The 19,447-nt window shown below is 42.9% G+C and overlaps 1 protein-coding gene across 6 annotated transcripts in view; it reads left to right on the top strand.

Moving 5' to 3' along the window:
• Positions 1-17,318, top strand: part of TACC1 (transforming acidic coiled-coil containing protein 1) — a 110,491-nt gene extending 93,173 nt beyond the window's left edge. For all 6 annotated transcript variants that reach the window (XM_006765562.2, XM_015565209.1, XM_006765563.2 and 3 more), the window contains 8 exons: positions 684-736; positions 3,401-3,526; positions 5,388-5,464; positions 8,666-8,709; positions 10,006-10,166; positions 10,989-11,095; positions 13,808-13,928; positions 15,007-17,318. In XM_006765562.2, coding sequence (XP_006765625.1) covers positions 684-736; positions 3,401-3,526; positions 5,388-5,464; positions 8,666-8,709; positions 10,006-10,166; positions 10,989-11,095; positions 13,808-13,928; positions 15,007-15,075 — 758 coding nt within the window. In that variant the 3' untranslated portion in view covers positions 15,076-17,318. The remainder of the gene's footprint in view (positions 1-683; positions 737-3,400; positions 3,527-5,387; positions 5,465-8,665; positions 8,710-10,005; positions 10,167-10,988; positions 11,096-13,807; positions 13,929-15,006) is intronic.
• Positions 17,319-19,447: the final 2,129 nt, after the last annotated feature.

The following is a 19,447-nucleotide window of genomic DNA, read 5'->3' as shown; positions in this document are numbered from 1 at the left end:
TGTGGGGTGTGCAGGAGGCAGTCTATCCATGATTCTCATCACTGATGTTTCTCTCTCCCTCTCCCTCTCCCTTCCTCTCTCTAAATAACAATATTAAAAAAATTGTCTTCAGTGAGAGCATATTCCTTTAATTAGAAAACATCTAGTATCGCTTCTCGGCCTTTTGGCTAAGATCAAGTGTGAAAACACCTAGTGTTAGGTTTTTAAAAATGTCTCTGGTGGTAGAGTGGCAGGTACAAAATGAATTTAGTTTTGTGGGTATTGCAATTTGGAGCTTATTGTTTTATCTGCTACTGCTGCACTACTTAGATTGAGGATACCCTTTTGGGCTGGAGTTTAAGACTTTGGTAATAAAACAGCATTCAGTGTTTCCTCTTACTAAAATAATCCCGTGGTTAGCACATGGGCACCAAGGGACAGACTTGCTGTTCTTTGCATCTGAAGATTGTGGATTCATTTATGACTGACTAACTCCGCACTCCTCTTTCTTCTAAATATTTTGGACTTTTAACATGGACAACACAGTGATCAATAGAAAGCCAGCGCCCCTTTGAGACCTTGGGGTGCGTTCATGTGTTGTAGATGTCATTCTGGGCCTGCGCTGGGGGTTTCCCAGTGCCTTTCACTAGGAAGGGGAGGAACCAGCTTCTTGGGTTAACTACAAAAATGACTCTGTGTTTTAGGCGTAGAAAAAGAGACGTGCCAGAAAATGGAGAAAGATGGATCTGCCGTGCCTGTAAGTTCCTAAACTTGGCGGGGGAGGGGGAAGTTAAGTGGAGCTCAGGTTCTTTCAGCATTTGTTTCGAAGCTCATGCTAAATCTTTAAATAAATTATGACCATTGTTTGGTGATGGGGATGAAATATAAATAAAACACAGCTTCTTCACTTGAGGGGCTCACACTCTATCCCGAGATTCCCGGACAGTACCCCCTAGCGCATGTGCAGCTGAGCACTTGATGTAGCTAGTCTGAGTGAGATGTCCTGTAAGTGTAAAAATACAACCAGTTTTTGATGACTTGCATAAAACGAAGGGAGGTAAAATGTCTCTATCTTTATATTGATTACATGTTGAGATGATAATATTTTGGGCTAACTAAACTATGTTATTAAAATGAGTCTCACCTGTTTCTTTTGACTTTTTTGAATGTGGCTGCTGAGAATTTTTAAATTGCGTATGGCTTGCATTATATTTATTTTGAACAGCACTGGCAACAGGTACAGAATGGAAACGAACCACACCTGTGGTGAAGTTATACTAGAATGTGGTCCTCGGGGCTGTGGGAGCCGGGGCTCACCGGCTGCGTGGCAGGTGGCAGGAAAGCTGAAGCTGTGCTGATGAGAAACAAAACAACTTAAAGAACTCTAGAATAGATACTGATATTTTCCTTACTAAGAAAACCAAGTTAATAGAATGGTCACATCCTTGATAACACAAGGGTCATGGGTGGCACAGGGACGTTAGTTCCTAGAGATGGGGATTCTGGCTTAGAGTAATAAACACTCACAAAAGACAGACTTTAAAAGGCATTAATTTAGAATCGGAAATGTAACAAGGCGAACCAAATGTGTTTGCCTAACGTAGTACGTTATCTCCCTGTAGGCAATTACATGGGAAGCAAGACTACGGGAAAGCCTCTTGATGATAGACATGGCACAGGAAGTAATAGAATGATCACATGTCCGGGGTGTATCAGTTGTCCACAGCAAACATGTATTACGCCAGCATTTTTGGATCGGAAACCCTGGGATGACTCCAAGTCTCATGGGCTGCAGTCAGGTGTAGACCAGGGCTGCGGTCACCTCCAGGCTCACTCATGTGGCTGTTGGCCCACCTCGGGTCCTCACTGGCTGTTGACAGAGCCATCAGTTCCTTGCCACATGGACCTCCCCATGGCTTCTCACTGCGTGAGAGCTGGAGTCTTTCTGTAAACAAAGTGTCACACCATGACTTTTACCATGTTGTGTCCTTTACGAGTGAGTCCTTAGGTCTAGCCTGCTCCAAGGAAGAGATTGCCCGAGAGGATTAGTGCCAGGAGGTGGGGTCACGGGAGCCATTTTAAAGGCTTCCCGCCACAAGGGACTGTTGGCTCTAGTGATAGCTCTGTCCCAAGATAGTGTTTCTGAGGAGTTTTGGACTTCCGTCAGCATGTGGTCCACCCTCCCCCAGATGCTGCTGCAGAGGGGCACGGCCAGCCTGGGGCTTTGCATTTCCCTTTCTGTGGCCTAAGCCCAGAGTTTCTATACCGGATGAGGTCTGTGAAGCTGTCTGCACAATTGTGTATTTTTGAGTATTTTTTAGAGAAAGGATGAGTCTATAATGACCCTGGCAAGTTTAAAAGCCACTGATCTAAGTGAACCTTGGACTTTATGTTCAGTTCTGGTTCAAACAAAATACCAGAGAGCTGATTGATTATGAGAAATAATTAATAGATTAGTTATACTGACATTTAAGATTATTCCTAGGTCACTTTGGCTGGCATTTCAGATGTTACTTGATGAGCTTTTCCCCCCATTTATACAAAAAGCTTACTTGTATAGGTAAGGGGCAAATAGCCCCAAAAATGCTTTCTAGGAAGGAAGATAGTACAGAACCTATATTCTTGTGAAAAATAAAATATTAACCATATGTGGCTCTCTAGAACCCGGGTTTATGATAAAAACAAGCTGGTGTATCAGAAAGTGCAGTGCTGCCAGACAGGACTGAAACACTAGCAAGGAAGAACCAAAAATGGGAGCGTGGGCACGTTGTCAGGAACAAGTAATGGTGCACACCTGACGGCATCACTGGGCTGGGCCACATCACTGCAGAGCAAGGACTTTCTGGTGATCCTGACTCGCGCGGGCTGGGTGGGGTCAGGCACATTCACCATTTTTGCCTTCCTGGGCCTGAAACTTAGTAAAAAAAATTTTAGAAATATTTCCATCCAAAGTGACTACATAGACACACAAAGCATCAACATGTAAAAAAAAAAAAGTTGACTTTCTTTGGGAAATGTATTTACATGGAACACATCATCCCCAGAAACCCCTTGAAAGATGAGCCACGAACCAGGTAGTGTTCTGTTTTTTGCATGTAATTCTTTAGTGACTGATCACTATGGTAATTACACTTCCTTTTGGGGGCTAAGAAGAAAACTTCTCTAGGCTATCTGTTAGACAGCAAGACACCCTGATAATCCTTAGAACAAGTTTTTCCTTTAGATAGCACTGTAGCTAGACTTGATTTTTTAAAAACCCTGCTGGGTTTTTATTGTGTGTGTTTTTTTTACTCTAAACATGTTTTTAAAGATTGTGATCAATGTAGCAATGAGGAAATTACTGAAAGATGCTTGGGATTAAGAAGCTGAAGATTAAGCGTATTAAATGTAACCTCTTCCTCGACCCCCCCTACCCCCCCAGGGACCATTGGAGTCCCCTGTGGAGGAGGCCCCCATGTCCGTGGCCTGTGGCGGAGAGAGCCCCCTGGATGGCATCTGCCTCAGTGAATCAGATAAGACAGCCGTGCTCACCCTGATAAGAGAAGAGGTAAATGCTTTCTTGTTCCACCCACTTATCGCTCCATTCTTTGTGAAGCCATGTGCAGCGGGCAGATTCCATCTCTGCTGGCCTCCGTTATCCCCGTTGGAAGTTCGTGTTTCCTGCAGCTTGTTTAGCTCAGATAAAGGGCTCCCTGTAAAACGCCACGTTGGTGCTGGGGTCCTGACATTGTGGTGTCCTCTTTATCTTTTAGCCTTGAAATTTTAAATATCAAAGTTTGCTAACTTTATCCACATGAGTTTGTAAATTAGTGCCTTCATTTTACAGAGCACATTAGTATGTAGTATGCTCGTACATAAAAATTCCTTAAATTCTAGACTTGCACTAATATACAGCTGTTTCCTACCTTCATCCATTCTTTAATTCAACTCTCAAATACCTTTATCATGTTTCTTGAGCAGCCTCTGTTCAGAAATAGGTCACTGCTAGGCCTTGGATGATCTGAAAAATATGAAAGACATTGTTATATACTAGTAATCAGTTATCACTGTCTCCTGTTATATTTCTGTGCTATATTTATGTACTTGGCTTGTGTATTACTTGATGACTCCACCCTATTTTAAAGCAGGTGGAGCAATTTTATTTTTATAATGAGATGAAAGTAGTTAAGTACCTGTGATACATGTCTCTTAAAGCTTTAAAAAATGGCATTAAGGACCTAGCTGGTTTGGCTCAGTGGATAGAGCACTCATTGACCTGTGGACTGAAGGGTCCCAGGTTTGATTCCAGCCAAGGGCACATGCCCGGGCTGTGGGCTTGATCCCCAGTAGGGGGCGTGTAGGAGGCCACCAATCAATGATTCTCTGTCATCATTGATGTTTCTATCTCCCTTTCTTTCTGAAATCAATAAAAATATATATTTAAAAAAATAGCATTAGGTTGGTAATGAGAGATGTCAACTAATCCTGTTGTCAGCTTGGGTGCAGTGGTGAGGGGTCCCGCCCCCCCCCCCCCCCCCGCCCCACAACCCCCCCCCCCCCCCCCGCCCAATCTCGTAAATGAGAAAAATGACTTCACCTTCCTCCTGAGAGTTAAACTATGAGATGTCCCCCTCATGGATCACAGGAAAGATGGAAAGATGTGTTTAGTCACCAAAGCAGATAAGCTGGCTTCTAGTATCCTGATTAAAGGCACCAAAGTAAAAATGTACCAATTAGAAAGAGAGAAGCACAGAGAAGTAAATAAAAAGAGAACAAGATGTGCCCATCCAAGCCCTGTGCAAGGCAAGTGGAGTTTCAGGCAGTGAATTTAGATAATTTCTTTTCCATTTAGCATGGGCATCCCATGGGTTCTGCACAGCTTATAGTGAGATGGATGCACTGGCTGGAGGCATTGAACTTCCGACTCTTTCTGAGTCTATTTTTATCAAGCAATCAGAAATCTCTGCAGAAAGAGAATATGCTGGTCGTGCCAACTTCTAATGCTCTGACTTTGTGGCAGTTTCGTTTCTCATCCTAACTACGATTGGTGCACTGGTGTCTCCTGGGTTAAGGGGACTGTCTGTCAGATGACGCTCTGCTCTGGATGTCTTGTCCCAATCTGTGTTCTAGGCCTACAGAGCGAGAGCCAGACCCTGGCCTGAGGTTGAATTTACAGAGAACTTAGTTACCAATTGGAATTTTCCTAGGAGATGTTCTACTCACCTTTACTCTGGTGGCTACGTTTCCAGCATCCCATGTGGCTAAGAGTATTTTCCTAAATGCTTATGAGCATTAGATAGATGATGAGGTTTTACATTCCTAATGTATTGTGAATGACTTGGGAGGAACTGTTTCAAGTCTCCAATCTTAAATTCAAGCTGTAATAGATTGAGTAGGTAAAACAAAGCTTTCTCTCTATTATAATCTAGATAATCACTAAAGAGGTTGAAGCAAATGAATGGAAGAAAAAATACGAAGAAACCCGACAAGAAGTCTTGGAGATGAGGTGAGATTAGAGGTTTGGGGAGGTATTGGATACCTTTATGCATTGTTAGATTTAATACAAATGAAATGATGAAAGTATTTGCTTATCACAGAACCAGCTATTGAGAATGTGGGGCTATGCTATTTATACCTTAATTTGAGATTGATAATATCATTCCATGAGCATTGCTCACCAGGCATTATATTCAAATACTGTAGTTTATTTTGCGGTGTTCAGAACATTACAAGTAAGCAGAACTCACATAATTCTTATCTTTGGAAATAACAAATTTGTGTAAAAATATCCCTTTGAAATACAGAGTAATAAGATTTCCTGACATTCAGTTATAGAGACATTATAATTCATAATATGTCTTTAAAATTTATCTTTATTGTTAAAAGTATTACAGATGTCCCCTTAACATAATACTTTACAAAAACTAATTATTCATGGTAGCGTCAAATCTCATAACCAATAAATAGATTATAAAAAGCATGTTAACAGGAAACAGAACTGATTGACATTTTAAAATTGAAATCTTTTTATTTTTGCTGCTCACTCTCCAAAAAGGAGATTTAGGAGCCCTGTAATAACTAGAGATGGCATCAAAGAAGAGGGGAAAGGCTTAAATAATTTATACAGTCAGCACTTGAATAGGAAATATTTTAAATAAATAAGTCCATGTTAATTTGTGTCTCTTGTATTATTATTTTAATTTTTAAAAGATGTTTTTATTGAACTTTTTTAGAGAGAGAGGAAGGGAGAGGGACAGAGAGAAACATCGATCAGTTGCCTCCTGTACAAACCTGCAACCTGACTGGGAATTGAACCAGCGACCTTTCAGTGCATGGGGCATAGTTCAACCAACTGAGCCAAACTGACCAGGGCTATCTGTTTTTTGTTTGTTTGTTTGTTAGTTTGTTTGTTTGTTTTTTGAGCATTTACTGGGTGGACGTTGCCATTCTGGAAATGGTGGAGAAGAAGGAACAGCCCCTATCTTTGGAGAGCTTATAGGAGCTATATGTATTAGAAGCTTGGATGCAGGGTCAAAGTGATGGGCACGACCAGTGAGGAGAGGGGGAGCCATCGTTTCTCACTGAGGGATCACAGGGAAGAGCACCCATCACTTAGGCCAACATTATTGCATTTCACTTAAAGGAAGGTTTACATGACAGGATGATCTTTGAATAACTGTGTTGCTTTGGGGATTAGGATAGTAAAATAAAACTTGTAAGTAAATCAGAGGGGACAGATGTCAGAAATGGTGGATTGCGGCCAGGAAAGCCTGAACACAGATCAGATTAGGAAGCCCCCGCCCCATAATATCATTATAGTAGTTCCCCCTTACCCACCACCAATATGTTCCAAGACCTCCTGAAACTGCAGATAGTGCCGAAGCCTACATGTACTTTTTCCAGTACATACATACCTATGATAAAGTTTAATCTATAAATTAGACACAAAAGATTAACAATAATAACCTATAATAAAATAGAACAGTTTTAACAGTCCTATATAATAAAAGCCTAATGTGCAAATCGACTGAATGGCAGAACCACTGGTCGGCGGGGGGCGGGGCCTGTGAGTGGGCGGCCCCGGCCATCCAAACGGGTGCCAGTGGGCAGAGGGTGGAGACGGCGATGGGGGGAGGACAGCGGTGGAGGGGCTATCGGGGGGGTGGGGCCAGCCATCTCCCTCAGAGGGAGGCCACCGGCAGCAGCGCATTGGGAGGTGGGGCCAGAGCTGTCCCCTGGTAGTCAGTGCCTTCCCACAGGGATGTCTATGGAGAGTGGACCTAAGCCATCAGCCTGACATCCCCCAAAGACCCCAGGACTGCGAGAGGGTGCACGCCGGGATGAGGGACATCCCAGAGTGTACAAATTTTTGTGCACTGGACCTCTAGTATACTATAATAAAAGTAATTTGAATGTGGTTTGTCTCTCTCAAAACATCATCTTGTACTTTATTCATCTTTTCACTTAAAGGAAACACTTTATGGCTTCTCTTTGGCAAAACTGAATTGCCAGCATCAGTACTCTTGCACTTTGGGGCCATTATTAAGTAAAATAAGGGTGACTTGAACACAAGCACTATGATACTGAGATAGTTGATCTGATAATCCAGCTAAGTGACTAACAGGCAAATAGCATATGCAGCTTGGAGACACTGGACAAGGATGATTCACATACCAGGCAGGACTGAATGGGTTGGTGTGTGATTTCATCACACTACTCAGAACAGTGCAAAATTTAAAACATTAATTATTTGCTTCTGGAATCTTCCATTTAATATTTTTGGACTGTGGTTGACTGAGGGTAACTGAAGCTGGAAAGTGGAACCACGGGTAATGGGGGACTACTGTAACTTATTTTGTAAAAGATTGATTTGTCTAAGCAAACTTAAATCTATTGCCTGGAGGTAGTTGTTTCTACAAATAGAATGAAGGCTTATCTATGCTAATAAAAGCCTACGTGGTCCTCATGCCCTCGCACGATGCCCTCACGTCATCCAAAGATGACCGCCACAAGATGGCTGGCAGGGGAGGGCAGTTGTGGGCGATCGGGCTGACAGTGGAGGGCAGTTGGGGGCAACCAGGCTGGCAGGGAGGGCAATCGGGGGCGACTGGGCTGGCAGGGGAGGGCAGTTGGGGGCGACTGGGCCGGCAGGGGAGAGCAGTTGGGGGTGATCAGGCCAGCAGGGGAGCAGTTAGGGGCGATCAGGGCTGGCAGGCAGAAGTGGTTGGGGCAGGCAGGCAGGCAGACAGGGGAGCGGTTAGGAGCCAGCGGTCCCAGATTGTGAGAGGGATGACATCCCCCAAGGGGTCCCAGATTGGAGAGTGTGCAGGCCCGGCCGAGAGATACCCCAAACCCCCTTGAACAAATTTCGTGCATCGGGCCTCTACTTAAACATAAAATCTTAAGAAAAATCTTATTGAACATTAAGAAATCTTGTATTAATGTTAAAAAAAGAGAGAGATCCAAAATGCATAAATGGGTTACGTAAATCTGTCAGTATTCAGGGTGCTGCAAAAATAGGTTTACAGTTGTGAGTGCGCAAACCAGATGTTATTATTGTATTATATTAATTGTATTATTTTCCAAGTGAACAGCTGTAAATCTACTTTTGCTCCACCCTGTAGGTTAATGTGTTTAATTGGGAAAGTATTTCTCCAACTTCTGTTGTCTACAAATTCTCCTCTGATAATAATTTTTTTTTTTTAAGGAAAATTGTGGCTGAATATGAAAAGACCATTGCCCAAATGATTGGTAAGGACATTTTTTTCCTAGGGTATGAGCCATAGGATCCATAGATGAATTTCAAATCAGGATACAAACTTCACTTTGTCCATCACTTAGATACGGTTGATTCTCATTTGCATTAGTTATGTTTTATGAAGTTGCCACCAACACCGAATTAGCAAACACTGAACTGTTGCTTCTAGGGAAGTACAGGGTTAGGTTCCTGCAAGCTCTGGTCACACTGTTTTAAAATTACATAATCTTGTCTTATGTGTGCTTCTGTTTAAAGACATTTTATTTTATTTTATATATAGTGTTGATTCATTAATATTGACCTCGAGGCCAACAGTGCTATATAGCCCATGTGTGAACAAAACTTACTGAGCATGTATTTTCCCCAGAAGGCACATCACAGCCTTCCTGCACTTAGGAACTCTAGACAGCTCTGTAGCACTACACTTGGGAGCTTTTTTAAATACAAAAATCACCAACAGAAAGTGCGCGCACGCACACTCACACTCACACACACACAAGCACTAAATAGACTGTGGAAAGGACACTTGTTTACAATATAAAGCGAGAAAGCATCACCTTTCTCAACCTCAGCTGTTCTGCACATGTCTGTGAATGATGGGGAATGCACCAGAAGAACTGATTTGGGGGTTACAAATATATTTTAGTAAGTAGGTAGATTCACAGGTGTGGAATCTGTGAGTGACGGGCATCAGCTGTAGTTGGGTTCATTTTAGAGGATGGCAAACACTGGGAGTCTGTGAAAAGCCCTCCCCCAGTACCCAGAGAACTGGCAGCCTAGCACATCGTTCGTACCCCCAGGTGGTGCAGTGCCCTCACTCTACTGCTAGTGTACCTTCTGGTATCAGACCCATGGTGCCATTCCAAAACATCAGTGGTTGATCGTCCTGCACTGGATTTAGAACTTCCTGGCCAATGTTGTAAGGACTGACTTCTGAAACCAGTCAGGTCTGTCTCTACTTAAGCATTGAAGTGGTATTTTCTACTGTCCTCGTCACCTAATACCTTCCCAGCACGTGGCCTTTGCCACAGTTGTTCCCCTCATCTGCTTGGAATCTGTTCAGATCTCTCCTGAGTGAGTCCACGCTCTATAAAAAGGGAACCCCCCCCACCTGCCCTGCCTTGTTCCCCCATCACTTGTCACCACATCTCTCTCCCATAGAAGGTAAGTCTTTGAGAGGGGGGACTTTGTAATGTCCACTCTGAGTCCCACCAGCGAGAACACTAGCTCAGGAGGGCAGCTGCTAACTGTTGATTGAATATGCCTTTGCTTTTGATTGTGATTCACAGAAGATGAACAGAGGACAAGTATGACCTCTCAGAAAAGCCTCCAGCAACTGACCATGGAGAAGGAGCAGGCCCTGGCTGACCTTAACTCCGTGGAAAGGTCCCTTTCGGATCTCTTCAGGAGATATGAGAACCTGAAAGGAGTTCTGGAAGGGTTCAAGAAGGTAGCATGTCCTTTCTTCTGGAATCTCTTGCTGTGGTGGTAGATCTTTAGATGTGTATGGCAGAGGAGTATGGGTAGCCTTTTAAATTGGGTTTTGGGGCCCCTGTTGGCCTGTATCTTCTGTTCCAGGGAAGCTGGAGGATCCCCTCCCCGCTTTTCTGTGTGGGTGGTGTGTCTTGGTCATTCCTCTCCTGGGTCAGGCCAGTAAACCCCAGACACAACCAGAGTGTGGCATGGAGTATAAGAGCCGTGGAACCCTCGGACTTTAGGAGAATTCTAGAAATGTTCATTTGATAATTCGCCAACTTAATATTAGTAAAAGTAAAAGGGATTCTAGACATAGCCCTGGGAAATTCAGGCTGCGTATTCTAGAGAAAAGTAAAAAAAAAAAAAAAAATCAAATGTTTCAAATTTAGGTGTATTGACTTAATTTATCATCAATGAGATAACATTTATAGCAGTGAACATTCTTTTTGTCCATATTAAAATAAAAATGAGACTGGCTAATTAATCTGTGGGAATCAGATTGCCATTCAGAGTTGAATAACTGCCTTCCTAAAGCAGGTGTACTAATGTAACTGAACCTTGCTGTATGAAAATTAATATATGCCCCTTACCTACACATGACGAAATTATCTAGAATTTCTTGGGTAAGTTTATTTGTGCCTGTTTCAAATTACCATACAGTATAATTTAAAGGCATCTGAATTAATTGGGTTTCCTTGTTTTTAAAAAAATGAGAACTCTGATACATGGTCTGTCACTAGCAGCAGAAGAAGAAAATGACCCGTTTCTTTTGTTTCCACTTGTCATTTGAGAACAGAATGAAGAAGCCTTGAAAAAATGTGCTCAGGATTACTTAGCCAGAGTGAAGCAGGAAGAGCAGCGGTATCAGGCTTTGAAGATCCACGCAGAAGAAAAACTGGACAAGTAAGAGCTTGCACATAAGAATGTTACTTTTCATGATGTGAGAAGATTGATGGAGGCAAGGAAGAAATCACTGTTTTGCAACTCTAGATGGCGTGTGTGTGTGTATATTTACTTTTTTTAAAAAATATATTTTATTGATTTTTTTTTTTTTACAGAGTGGAAGGAAGAGGGATAGAGAATGAGAAACATCAAAGAGAGAGAAACCTCAATCAGCTGCCTCCTGCACCCCCCCCTACTGGGGATGTGCCCACAACCAAGGTATATGCCCTTGACTGGAATCGAACCTGGGACCCTTCAGTCCGCAGGCCGATGCTCTATCCACTGAGCAAAACCAGTTAGGGCTGTATTTACTTTTTTGAATAGGTAGAATCTTCCCATGTTCTAATATTAAAAAGAATAAGAAGATATACAGTATCTCCCTCCACACCATGCCCACTCCCCTGGGTTTCCTCCTCTTTCCTGACCTGGGGTCATCAACATTTTATCCTCCCAGATACTCTTTTATCCCCCTCTGCTTTCTCCCCCAGCTTTATTGAGACATAATTGACATATAACATTGTGTAAGTTTAAGGTATACAGTGTGCCAATTTGATATATTTATGTATTGCACCATGATAGTGTTAGCCAACACCTCCATCATCTCAATAATTACCATTTTTTAATATTGTGAGAATCTCCTTTTTTATACAAATGATAGCATACTTCGCTTTTCTCTTTTAGCAATGTATTTTGGAAATCTTCCTATATCAATCCATGGAGAGCTTCCTTACTTTTTAAACAGCCATGGCGTGTTCCGCTGTTGGAGTGATCATTCCATTGTTGGAATGTCCCCCCCGTTGGACCTTCAGGTTATTTAAAATCTGCTACCAACAGTGCTGCAATAAGCAACCTTTTATGCTTATCATTAGGCATGCATGGGAGTTATCTGTGTGGTAGGAAAGGACTGTTGGGCCAAAGAATATAGGAATTTATACTTACGGTACTGTCCCGTTGCCCTCCTTAGACTATTATTTGTTAATATTCCTACACAATGTATGAGCGTCTCTTTTCCCTGCAGCTTTGCCAACAGGTCAGATTTTTGGTTTTCTGCAAATATAATAGATGAGAAATGGTATTTTGGTGTAGTTGGTTGGGTTTTTATGGTTGTTGTTCTGGGGGGTTTTTTTTGGCAAGTAACAGAGCATTTATTCATTGTAGTTTTGATTTATGTTTATTTTATGAGTGAAATTGGACATATTTTAGCAGCTGTCCATACAGATACTCGCTTCACTATGAATGACTGTTCTTTGCCCATTTTTCTATTGTCAGTTTATATATGTGTTACCTATAGCACATTATTATACTTATATATTAAGGATGGCAGCCCTTTGTGATATGAGTGGTGAATAATTTTTCCTGCTTGTCAGCTATCCTTTGGCTCTGCTGGTAGTGGTGTGGATGTGCAGACATGTATTTTTGTTAGTGAAATTAGCAGTCATTTTTCTTACAGCGTCAGGATTTCCTGTCATAGGAAGAAAGATTTCCCCTGGGCTGAATATAAAAAGTTCTCCCGTGTTTTCTGTTTAGTACTTTTATGGCTTACTTTTTTAATTCTTAAAACCAACACATTTGGAATTTATCCTGGGGAATGGTATGAAGGATGCATCCAACTTTATTTTTTAACTAAAAACTAATACATGCGTGTACATTTTGCTCACTGTCCTCCTATTTGTAAGACCTTTTAAGTTCCCCCTTACCCATTGCCACTCCCAGAGGTACTGCTATGGAAGTTTATGGTGTATCCTTCCAGTCTTTGTGCCTTTACAAATACTGCCCATACTAGCTTTGACTTTTTAAAAAGTATAATGGAGGCAGCATATTACAAAGTTTCCTTTTTCATTTGATAGTATAGCATGGCCATTTTTCATGTCAGAATATACAGTGTAATCTAACTCACCATTGTGCCAGGGGGAATATTGCTGTGGATGGATTACTAACGGGGCACTGCTGGCCCAGAGTGTGTATACATGTTGAACTGTAGTGGTTACTGTCACATCACCCTCCACAGAGATGGTCAATTTTCATTCCCTCAGGGAGCTTGTTTCCTTGCATCTCAGCCAATACGGGACAAGATCATTCTTGTTAATTTTACCCAGTCTGACGAATTTTAAAGATTTATCACCTTAATTTGCATGTCTCTGATTACTAGTCAGTTTTTACCATCCTTTTGTCAGTTAAGTGGCTATTTATCAACTGACATTTATGTTTTTTAAAAAGTGTCCTTTGCCCCGCAATAGTAAAGTCGCTTTAGGACTGTGTCGTAAATGAGATGGTTAGTATCCTGCGTCTTTAGCTGTGATGATCCCGAGGATGATCCTACCTGCTATTGTACTGGGTTAAAAACCCCACAAAACTCATTGATTGTTGTAAAAACGGTCATGTGATTCCATTTTCCAGTGACATGAATTTTGAAGGACACTATGGCCTTTGAGATTAACTCTACCATTGGTTTGCACCGTGCAAACTTGCCTAGCAGTTGTATGTAAATTGAGTGTTTATAAGTTAAAATTGAATTATTTAGGTCATCGACTCCTTTTGTTTTCTCTTGTCATGAAGTCAGTTCGTTTAGGTTGTTTCATAGATGTCAGTGGTTACTGTCCTGACTCTTTGGCAGTGACTGATGACTAACCATGTGCTTTTTGTCCCTTTATTCTACAAACAAAACACAAACAGAGCCAATGAAGAGATTGCTCAAGTTCGAACAAAAGCAAAGGCTGAGAGTGCAGCTCTGCACGCAGGACTCCGGAAAGAGCAGATGAAGGTGGAGTCCCTGGAAAGGGCCCTTCAGCAGAAGGTACGAAGAGGGGTGTGGCCACAGGGACCTTGGTTCCGGTCCTCCGCAGTGGCCAGCTTGCGGTGGATCTGGATGAAAGAGGCCTCGCCTTTTTGTCCAGACACTTCAGTCCAGTTCCTTTCTGAGCCAATTCAGGGGGAAACGAGGCAAACCAGGAAATTCCCAGACACATTGGTGGGAACTGTCCACAGGCAGGGTGCAGAGAGGAAGTGGCATTAACTAAACTTCAGGGACCAAACGCTGTTTAGTTGGGCTCTTAGGCTCCCTTTTAAAAAAAGTTCTCTGTGTGTGTGTGGTGTTTTTGTTTTGTTTTTTTGTTTTCTTTAATGTAATATAAAAGCCATCTTCCCCTTAATTATCATTTTACCGTGCAGGGCACATTTGGCAACACCTAGAGATATATTTGGTTGTTATGACTAGGAGATGCTACTGGCATCTAGTGGGGAGAGGCCAGAAATGCAGCCAAACATCCTACAGTGCACAGAACAGCCCGGCAAGGAAGACGGACCCAGCCCCAAATGACAGTGGTGGGTGGTGGAGCAACTGGTGTAGGTGAATAGTGGTGACAGTGGTCCCTAGTGCTCCCGGCTCAGCGATCCTCAGGCTTTGGTGGCTGTCTGCCTCTAGTGTTTTCCTTCCTATGTGACCTCCACTAAGTTAGGACAGGGTTCTTACCATGGTGTCTGACAAAAAGTCAGACAGAGTTCCTGGGATACGAAGACTCAAGCATCCCAGGTCGCTGGAGAGATGCTATGGATTGAGTGAGGCCCAGATACTTGTGTTTTTAACAGGTACCCTGGGTAATTCCTATGATACCAAGTAAGCCTGAGAAGTAAGGGGTTCGTGGACAAGCTGCAGAGGGCCAGCGACTACCCTCACCCCTTACTCAGTTTAAGCATAACTTTGTGCACTTGGGCATTTTCCAGGGGGGAAGGTTTAGCGCTCTCCTTTTCTTAAAGGAGAAAAGATGTAGAAAGAGCCCCGGAGTGAGAGTAGAGCCAGTCTGGGGACTGTTGGTTATAATTTCCTTTATCTCAGGACACAGTTGACCTGCACAGTCGTATCACTTGTCTTTCAGAACCAAGAAATCGAAGAACTGACGAAAATCTGCGACGAGCTGATTGCAAAGCTGGGAAAGACTGACTGAGTTTCCCCTGTTCGCTCAGGGGATCTGCGTTTGGCTGCTTCTGTCGTGACCACAGTTATCTTGCCTTATCCAGGAATTGTTGCCCCTTTGCAGAGAAAAACACTTTGAAATAGCACATCCCACTGCTGCCTGTCCCGCTTTGCTGAGACGCACAGCCCTGGCAGAACCCGGGAGTGTTGCACCGTCGCCGGAGTGGCAGCCGGCCGTCCTGGAGTCCTCACAGCACCGCCCATGGTCTGGTAGACAGGCTGCTACGTTGGGTTTGTGATTTCTCTGTTTTGATTCATTTTTTCTTACAGCTATGTACTTTATTAATATTTTCACACCACAGCTTAACATGAACAGCATATTCTCCCATACTTCAAAGATTCCCATTGCCACATATAATTCACTCCAGAGGCATATAGGTTCTGAAAAATACTGTTCTCAGTGATGGGGAAGAGCAGCTTTTTAGGAACTCTTCCTGCTTTACCATTTAAAAAAGGCTCATGGCTGAGGAAGCACCCCCACCTTTCGTTCCCTGGAGAACTCTGAGCTAAACTTAATTCTTTCAGTTCTATGTTGCACACATATAAGCAGTTCGGAACTTTGCACATGAGCAGGAATCAAAGTCAGATGCAGAAGTGGAATTTTAAGGACCATTTATATATCAGGGCAGAAGCACCACTGGGATTCCCATGACGATGCTATTCTGAATGTGCTTGGTGCCTTCTATTGCACATGCCAAAGGTCAGTTCTGGAGAAAGCAGAGCATGCCATGAGTGAGCTAGACAAGTCCCTTGGCCTCTTTGTACCTTAGTTTCCTTATATCTTGTGTAAAAGCTGCATTCCATGCCAGGCCTGAAGTGTTCCAAAGCTCACTTTTGTTATTAAATTGCAACCATGACTTATATATTGCAAAAAAGGAATGCTGCAAACGCATTCCTTTCAATAAATTCTATTTTATTGCAGGTTAAATCTAAATACTGGAGGGAAAGCAGGCCTTCACATGAACCCTCACATAATTCTCTCAAATTATTTCCACTGGGATTTTACAGCATCATCTCCTCCACCCATCTCCCCACAACCGCTCTGGGCATGATCCACTGAGGCGGGAGGGAGGGGAGGCCTGCTGCAGCCCTGGGTCCAACCCCACTCCCGCACCCCTTTTAAGTGTTCACCCCTTTCCCCTTCGTCCTAACATGGCGCCACCACAGCCTGTCTTAATTCTTTTGGAAGTCCACTTTGCTTTTCCAACTGCGTTAAAATTGTGATTTTATGACTACGATTTGGGATCATCTCCTGTTCACCATGTCTCTGATTTTTTGTGTGTGTTACATATTTATTTCATCTTTTAAATTTAATTTTCAGTATTGGTGGTTTTATTTGAGGAGGTAATTTGGCTTTTGTTACTTTTAGTTTGTAAACAAGAAGGGGCTCTGAGTATCCATTTACATACATACACAGACACATATATTTACATATGCTGCTGTTTTCCCCTGAAGTATAGTCAAATAAGAACCTACAGAAGAGCCTATTTCCATAAATGTAGAAACTTATTTTGGAATAGAGTCCTGGCTCAGAACGCCAGCTTCAGGATTTGGGGGGATTGAACATGTGGAAACCCCCAACCCCTGTCATGACTCATGACCCCAGCTCAGGTTTCACGTCCAGGGAAGACTTCGCCATAATGTTTGTTCCTGGTATTGGACACTTCTCAGCCGTGGCGAGTGTGAGCGTGGCCCCCCCGGGTGGGTCTGCAGGCTGACAGCGGCTGCTTCCTGCAGGAACAGCTGAGGGGGGACTCTCTCAGACCTGGGTGTGGCTAGGCCGTCCTAGAGCCACTTCTTTGCTTCACTTGTTGCTACAAAACCAATATTTCCTCTTGATTATTTGAAATATGCTGAGAAAATCTACTTGAAAAAGGTTTAGATGATCTTATAATTAAAAGGTAATTGTAATCCCATCAGCAAGTCAAGGGGAAGAAACAGTTGTTTTCCACAAATGGGATGTCTTGTTCTTCAGATTTTTTCTTTTGAGTAAAAAAAAAAAGTCCTTTCAAACTTAAGACAGAATTTTTAACAAAACAGGCAGTAAACATCACGCGAACCACTCTGAAAATCAGCACATTGTGAGTATTTTTACACAGAGGCCGTTTGACTAGTGGAGGCGGGAGCGCAGGGAGCAGGTCCGCACACACAGAACCCACGTCCTCAAGCTCTTCCTGGGCTTGCTTCAGAGGGGAGAGGCCGCTAGCCCCCAAAGGAAAATCCCCAGCGTTTGAGAGGCAAAACCAAACCTGCAGGAGTTTTAAAGCACTCTTGTCTTAACCTTAACGCCTGCAGTCTTCATGGTCACATGCACTGTGTTCAGTACCTGTAAGTTTTCGTACTCTTCCGGTAAAACTATTGCATGATCCACCTTCAGCAGTGAATTGTGCCAGGTGGAGAACCTCTGTAAGTCTTTAAACGCGGATTTTCCTTTAGAAGTGTACTGTTCACAGGGGTGCAATCTTTAGCCCCAAGGAGGTCAATAATGCCTTTTAAAGCCAGAAGTCACATTTTATCGATATGCGCTTACATAATTGGTGCTTAGGCTGTATTTTAAAGCCTATTGTCTTACCACTTTGTACAAAAAAGAACAACAGAAGTGATGTGTGGTTGGAAAGGTGACAGGACAATCATTTGGGCTTTGAAAACAGTCCCGGGTTAATGTGAGTGCTGGGCTGCAGTGTATTTAGCTCAGTGGAGCGAGGTGTCTCCAGGTGGCGCCACTGATTTCCTCCTTTGGGCCTCTCCTACCAAGAAAAGCAACTGCGTTTTGCAGAAAGAAACATTGCTAAACCTTTTTGCTGCTGTGTTTTGGTGACATGTCCATGTTTACCTGCTTTCTGTTGATCTGTTTTAAGCATGGAAGGCTTATAATGGTCTCCATCGTAACTCCTGGTCCTCTTTTTAGGTTTCTTGTGTATATAAAAAGGTAGCTCTGTGTTAAAACAGGTGACGACAATCCTCCCCCAGCACATGGGTAAAAGAGATTCCTTCAAAACTAGACCCTAGAGTGAAGTTGCTGCACAAGGAATACGAGAGGACCCCAGTGAAGTAATATTTGCCTCTGGTCTCTCAGCCCTGAATGACCGTTACAAGAATATGTTCTTCCTTCTAATGTAATAGGTGGATATTCTCCAACGAGAATAAAAATGTAGCTTGTGCAGTTGGCAAATCAAGAGACTATACTGGACAGAATAAAGTATATTTCTTTATTTTTCCTAAAAAATAAGCAACAACCACAAAAAACCCACAAAACAAACAAATCAACTCCAAACTTTTAGAACTCTGGAGTAAGAAGACAGCCTAGAGTTGGCACTTAGAGAGCCAGACTCCTTATTAGGCAATAACAAACACTGTTACAAAAGTGAAAAGACCTGAGTGCAAGTTGCTGACCTAGATTGTGGTTGGGAAGTATTTGGTGATCTTGTTGAGACTCTGGGTCCAGAGACATTGCTTAAGTTTTTTACTTTGTCAGAGTGTAGATAGGTATATAGTCTTTTTCTTAAAGTATTTTAATTGGAGACTGAACGGTTTGTTGCTTGGTTAGCCAGTTGGTTACAGTCAGACCTCCTGACATGCACTATACTGGGGGGAAGCTCCTGAAGGCCCGCCCACACCTTTTGTTCCGTAAAACTGTCCTGGAAATATTGAGAAGCCTGGTTTTCTCACGTGGTTTCCAGCTTCCTCAGACCCAGCCCAAATTAGGAAGTGCAGAAACACATCGGAGGCTCTGGCTGCCTTCCAGTGTGATACGGAGTCTAAGGAAAGACTGATGTTTGGGTTTGAGGATGGCCCAAGTTGAATTCTCTTTCCAGCCAGTTACCCTTTCCACCTGCCCCGCACTTTGTGCAATTCTCACAGCAATACCGAAGTCTCCGTGGGACAGCCCAGAGGTAGTACTGTTTGTGAATGGGAGGAGTAAACCCCCAGTGTTCCTGGGCTGTCTGTCTAAAAGCGGCCGGAGGGAAGCACTCACTTTAAATAAAAGTAACCAAGGGCTTGCTGGGGCTTTAAAGCTCAAAATGGAATTTTTAACGAGCAAGCCTCGGCAAACTTGTGTGCACCAGTTGGAAGTGACCCAGCACATCCTTTTCTCGTGGTGTAAAAGCCCCAGAGCTCCCTCTTTCTCTCCTTTTGGTTTTTCACTACAACTAGCAGTCATCTCGCTGAACCGTCTTTTCATTGTGGTTTTGTGACCAGGTGAGCTTGCTCTTGGACTTCATTTCTTACTTTATCCCCTTATTGGAAATAGAGAAACTAGGAGTTGAAAGAGTAAATGATTCAGCAAAGGATTTTAAAGTAAAGATGTATATATTCTGAAGAATTTTAAAGATAGCAGATTA

Source organism: Myotis davidii, unplaced genomic scaffold, assembly GCF_000327345.1.
Source record: "Myotis davidii unplaced genomic scaffold, ASM32734v1 scaffold93, whole genome shotgun sequence".
Taxonomy (NCBI): Eukaryota; Metazoa; Chordata; class Mammalia; order Chiroptera; family Vespertilionidae; genus Myotis; species Myotis davidii.
Note: the sequence above shows the minus strand (reverse complement) of the source record. Positions and strands in the feature narration are given on the sequence as shown.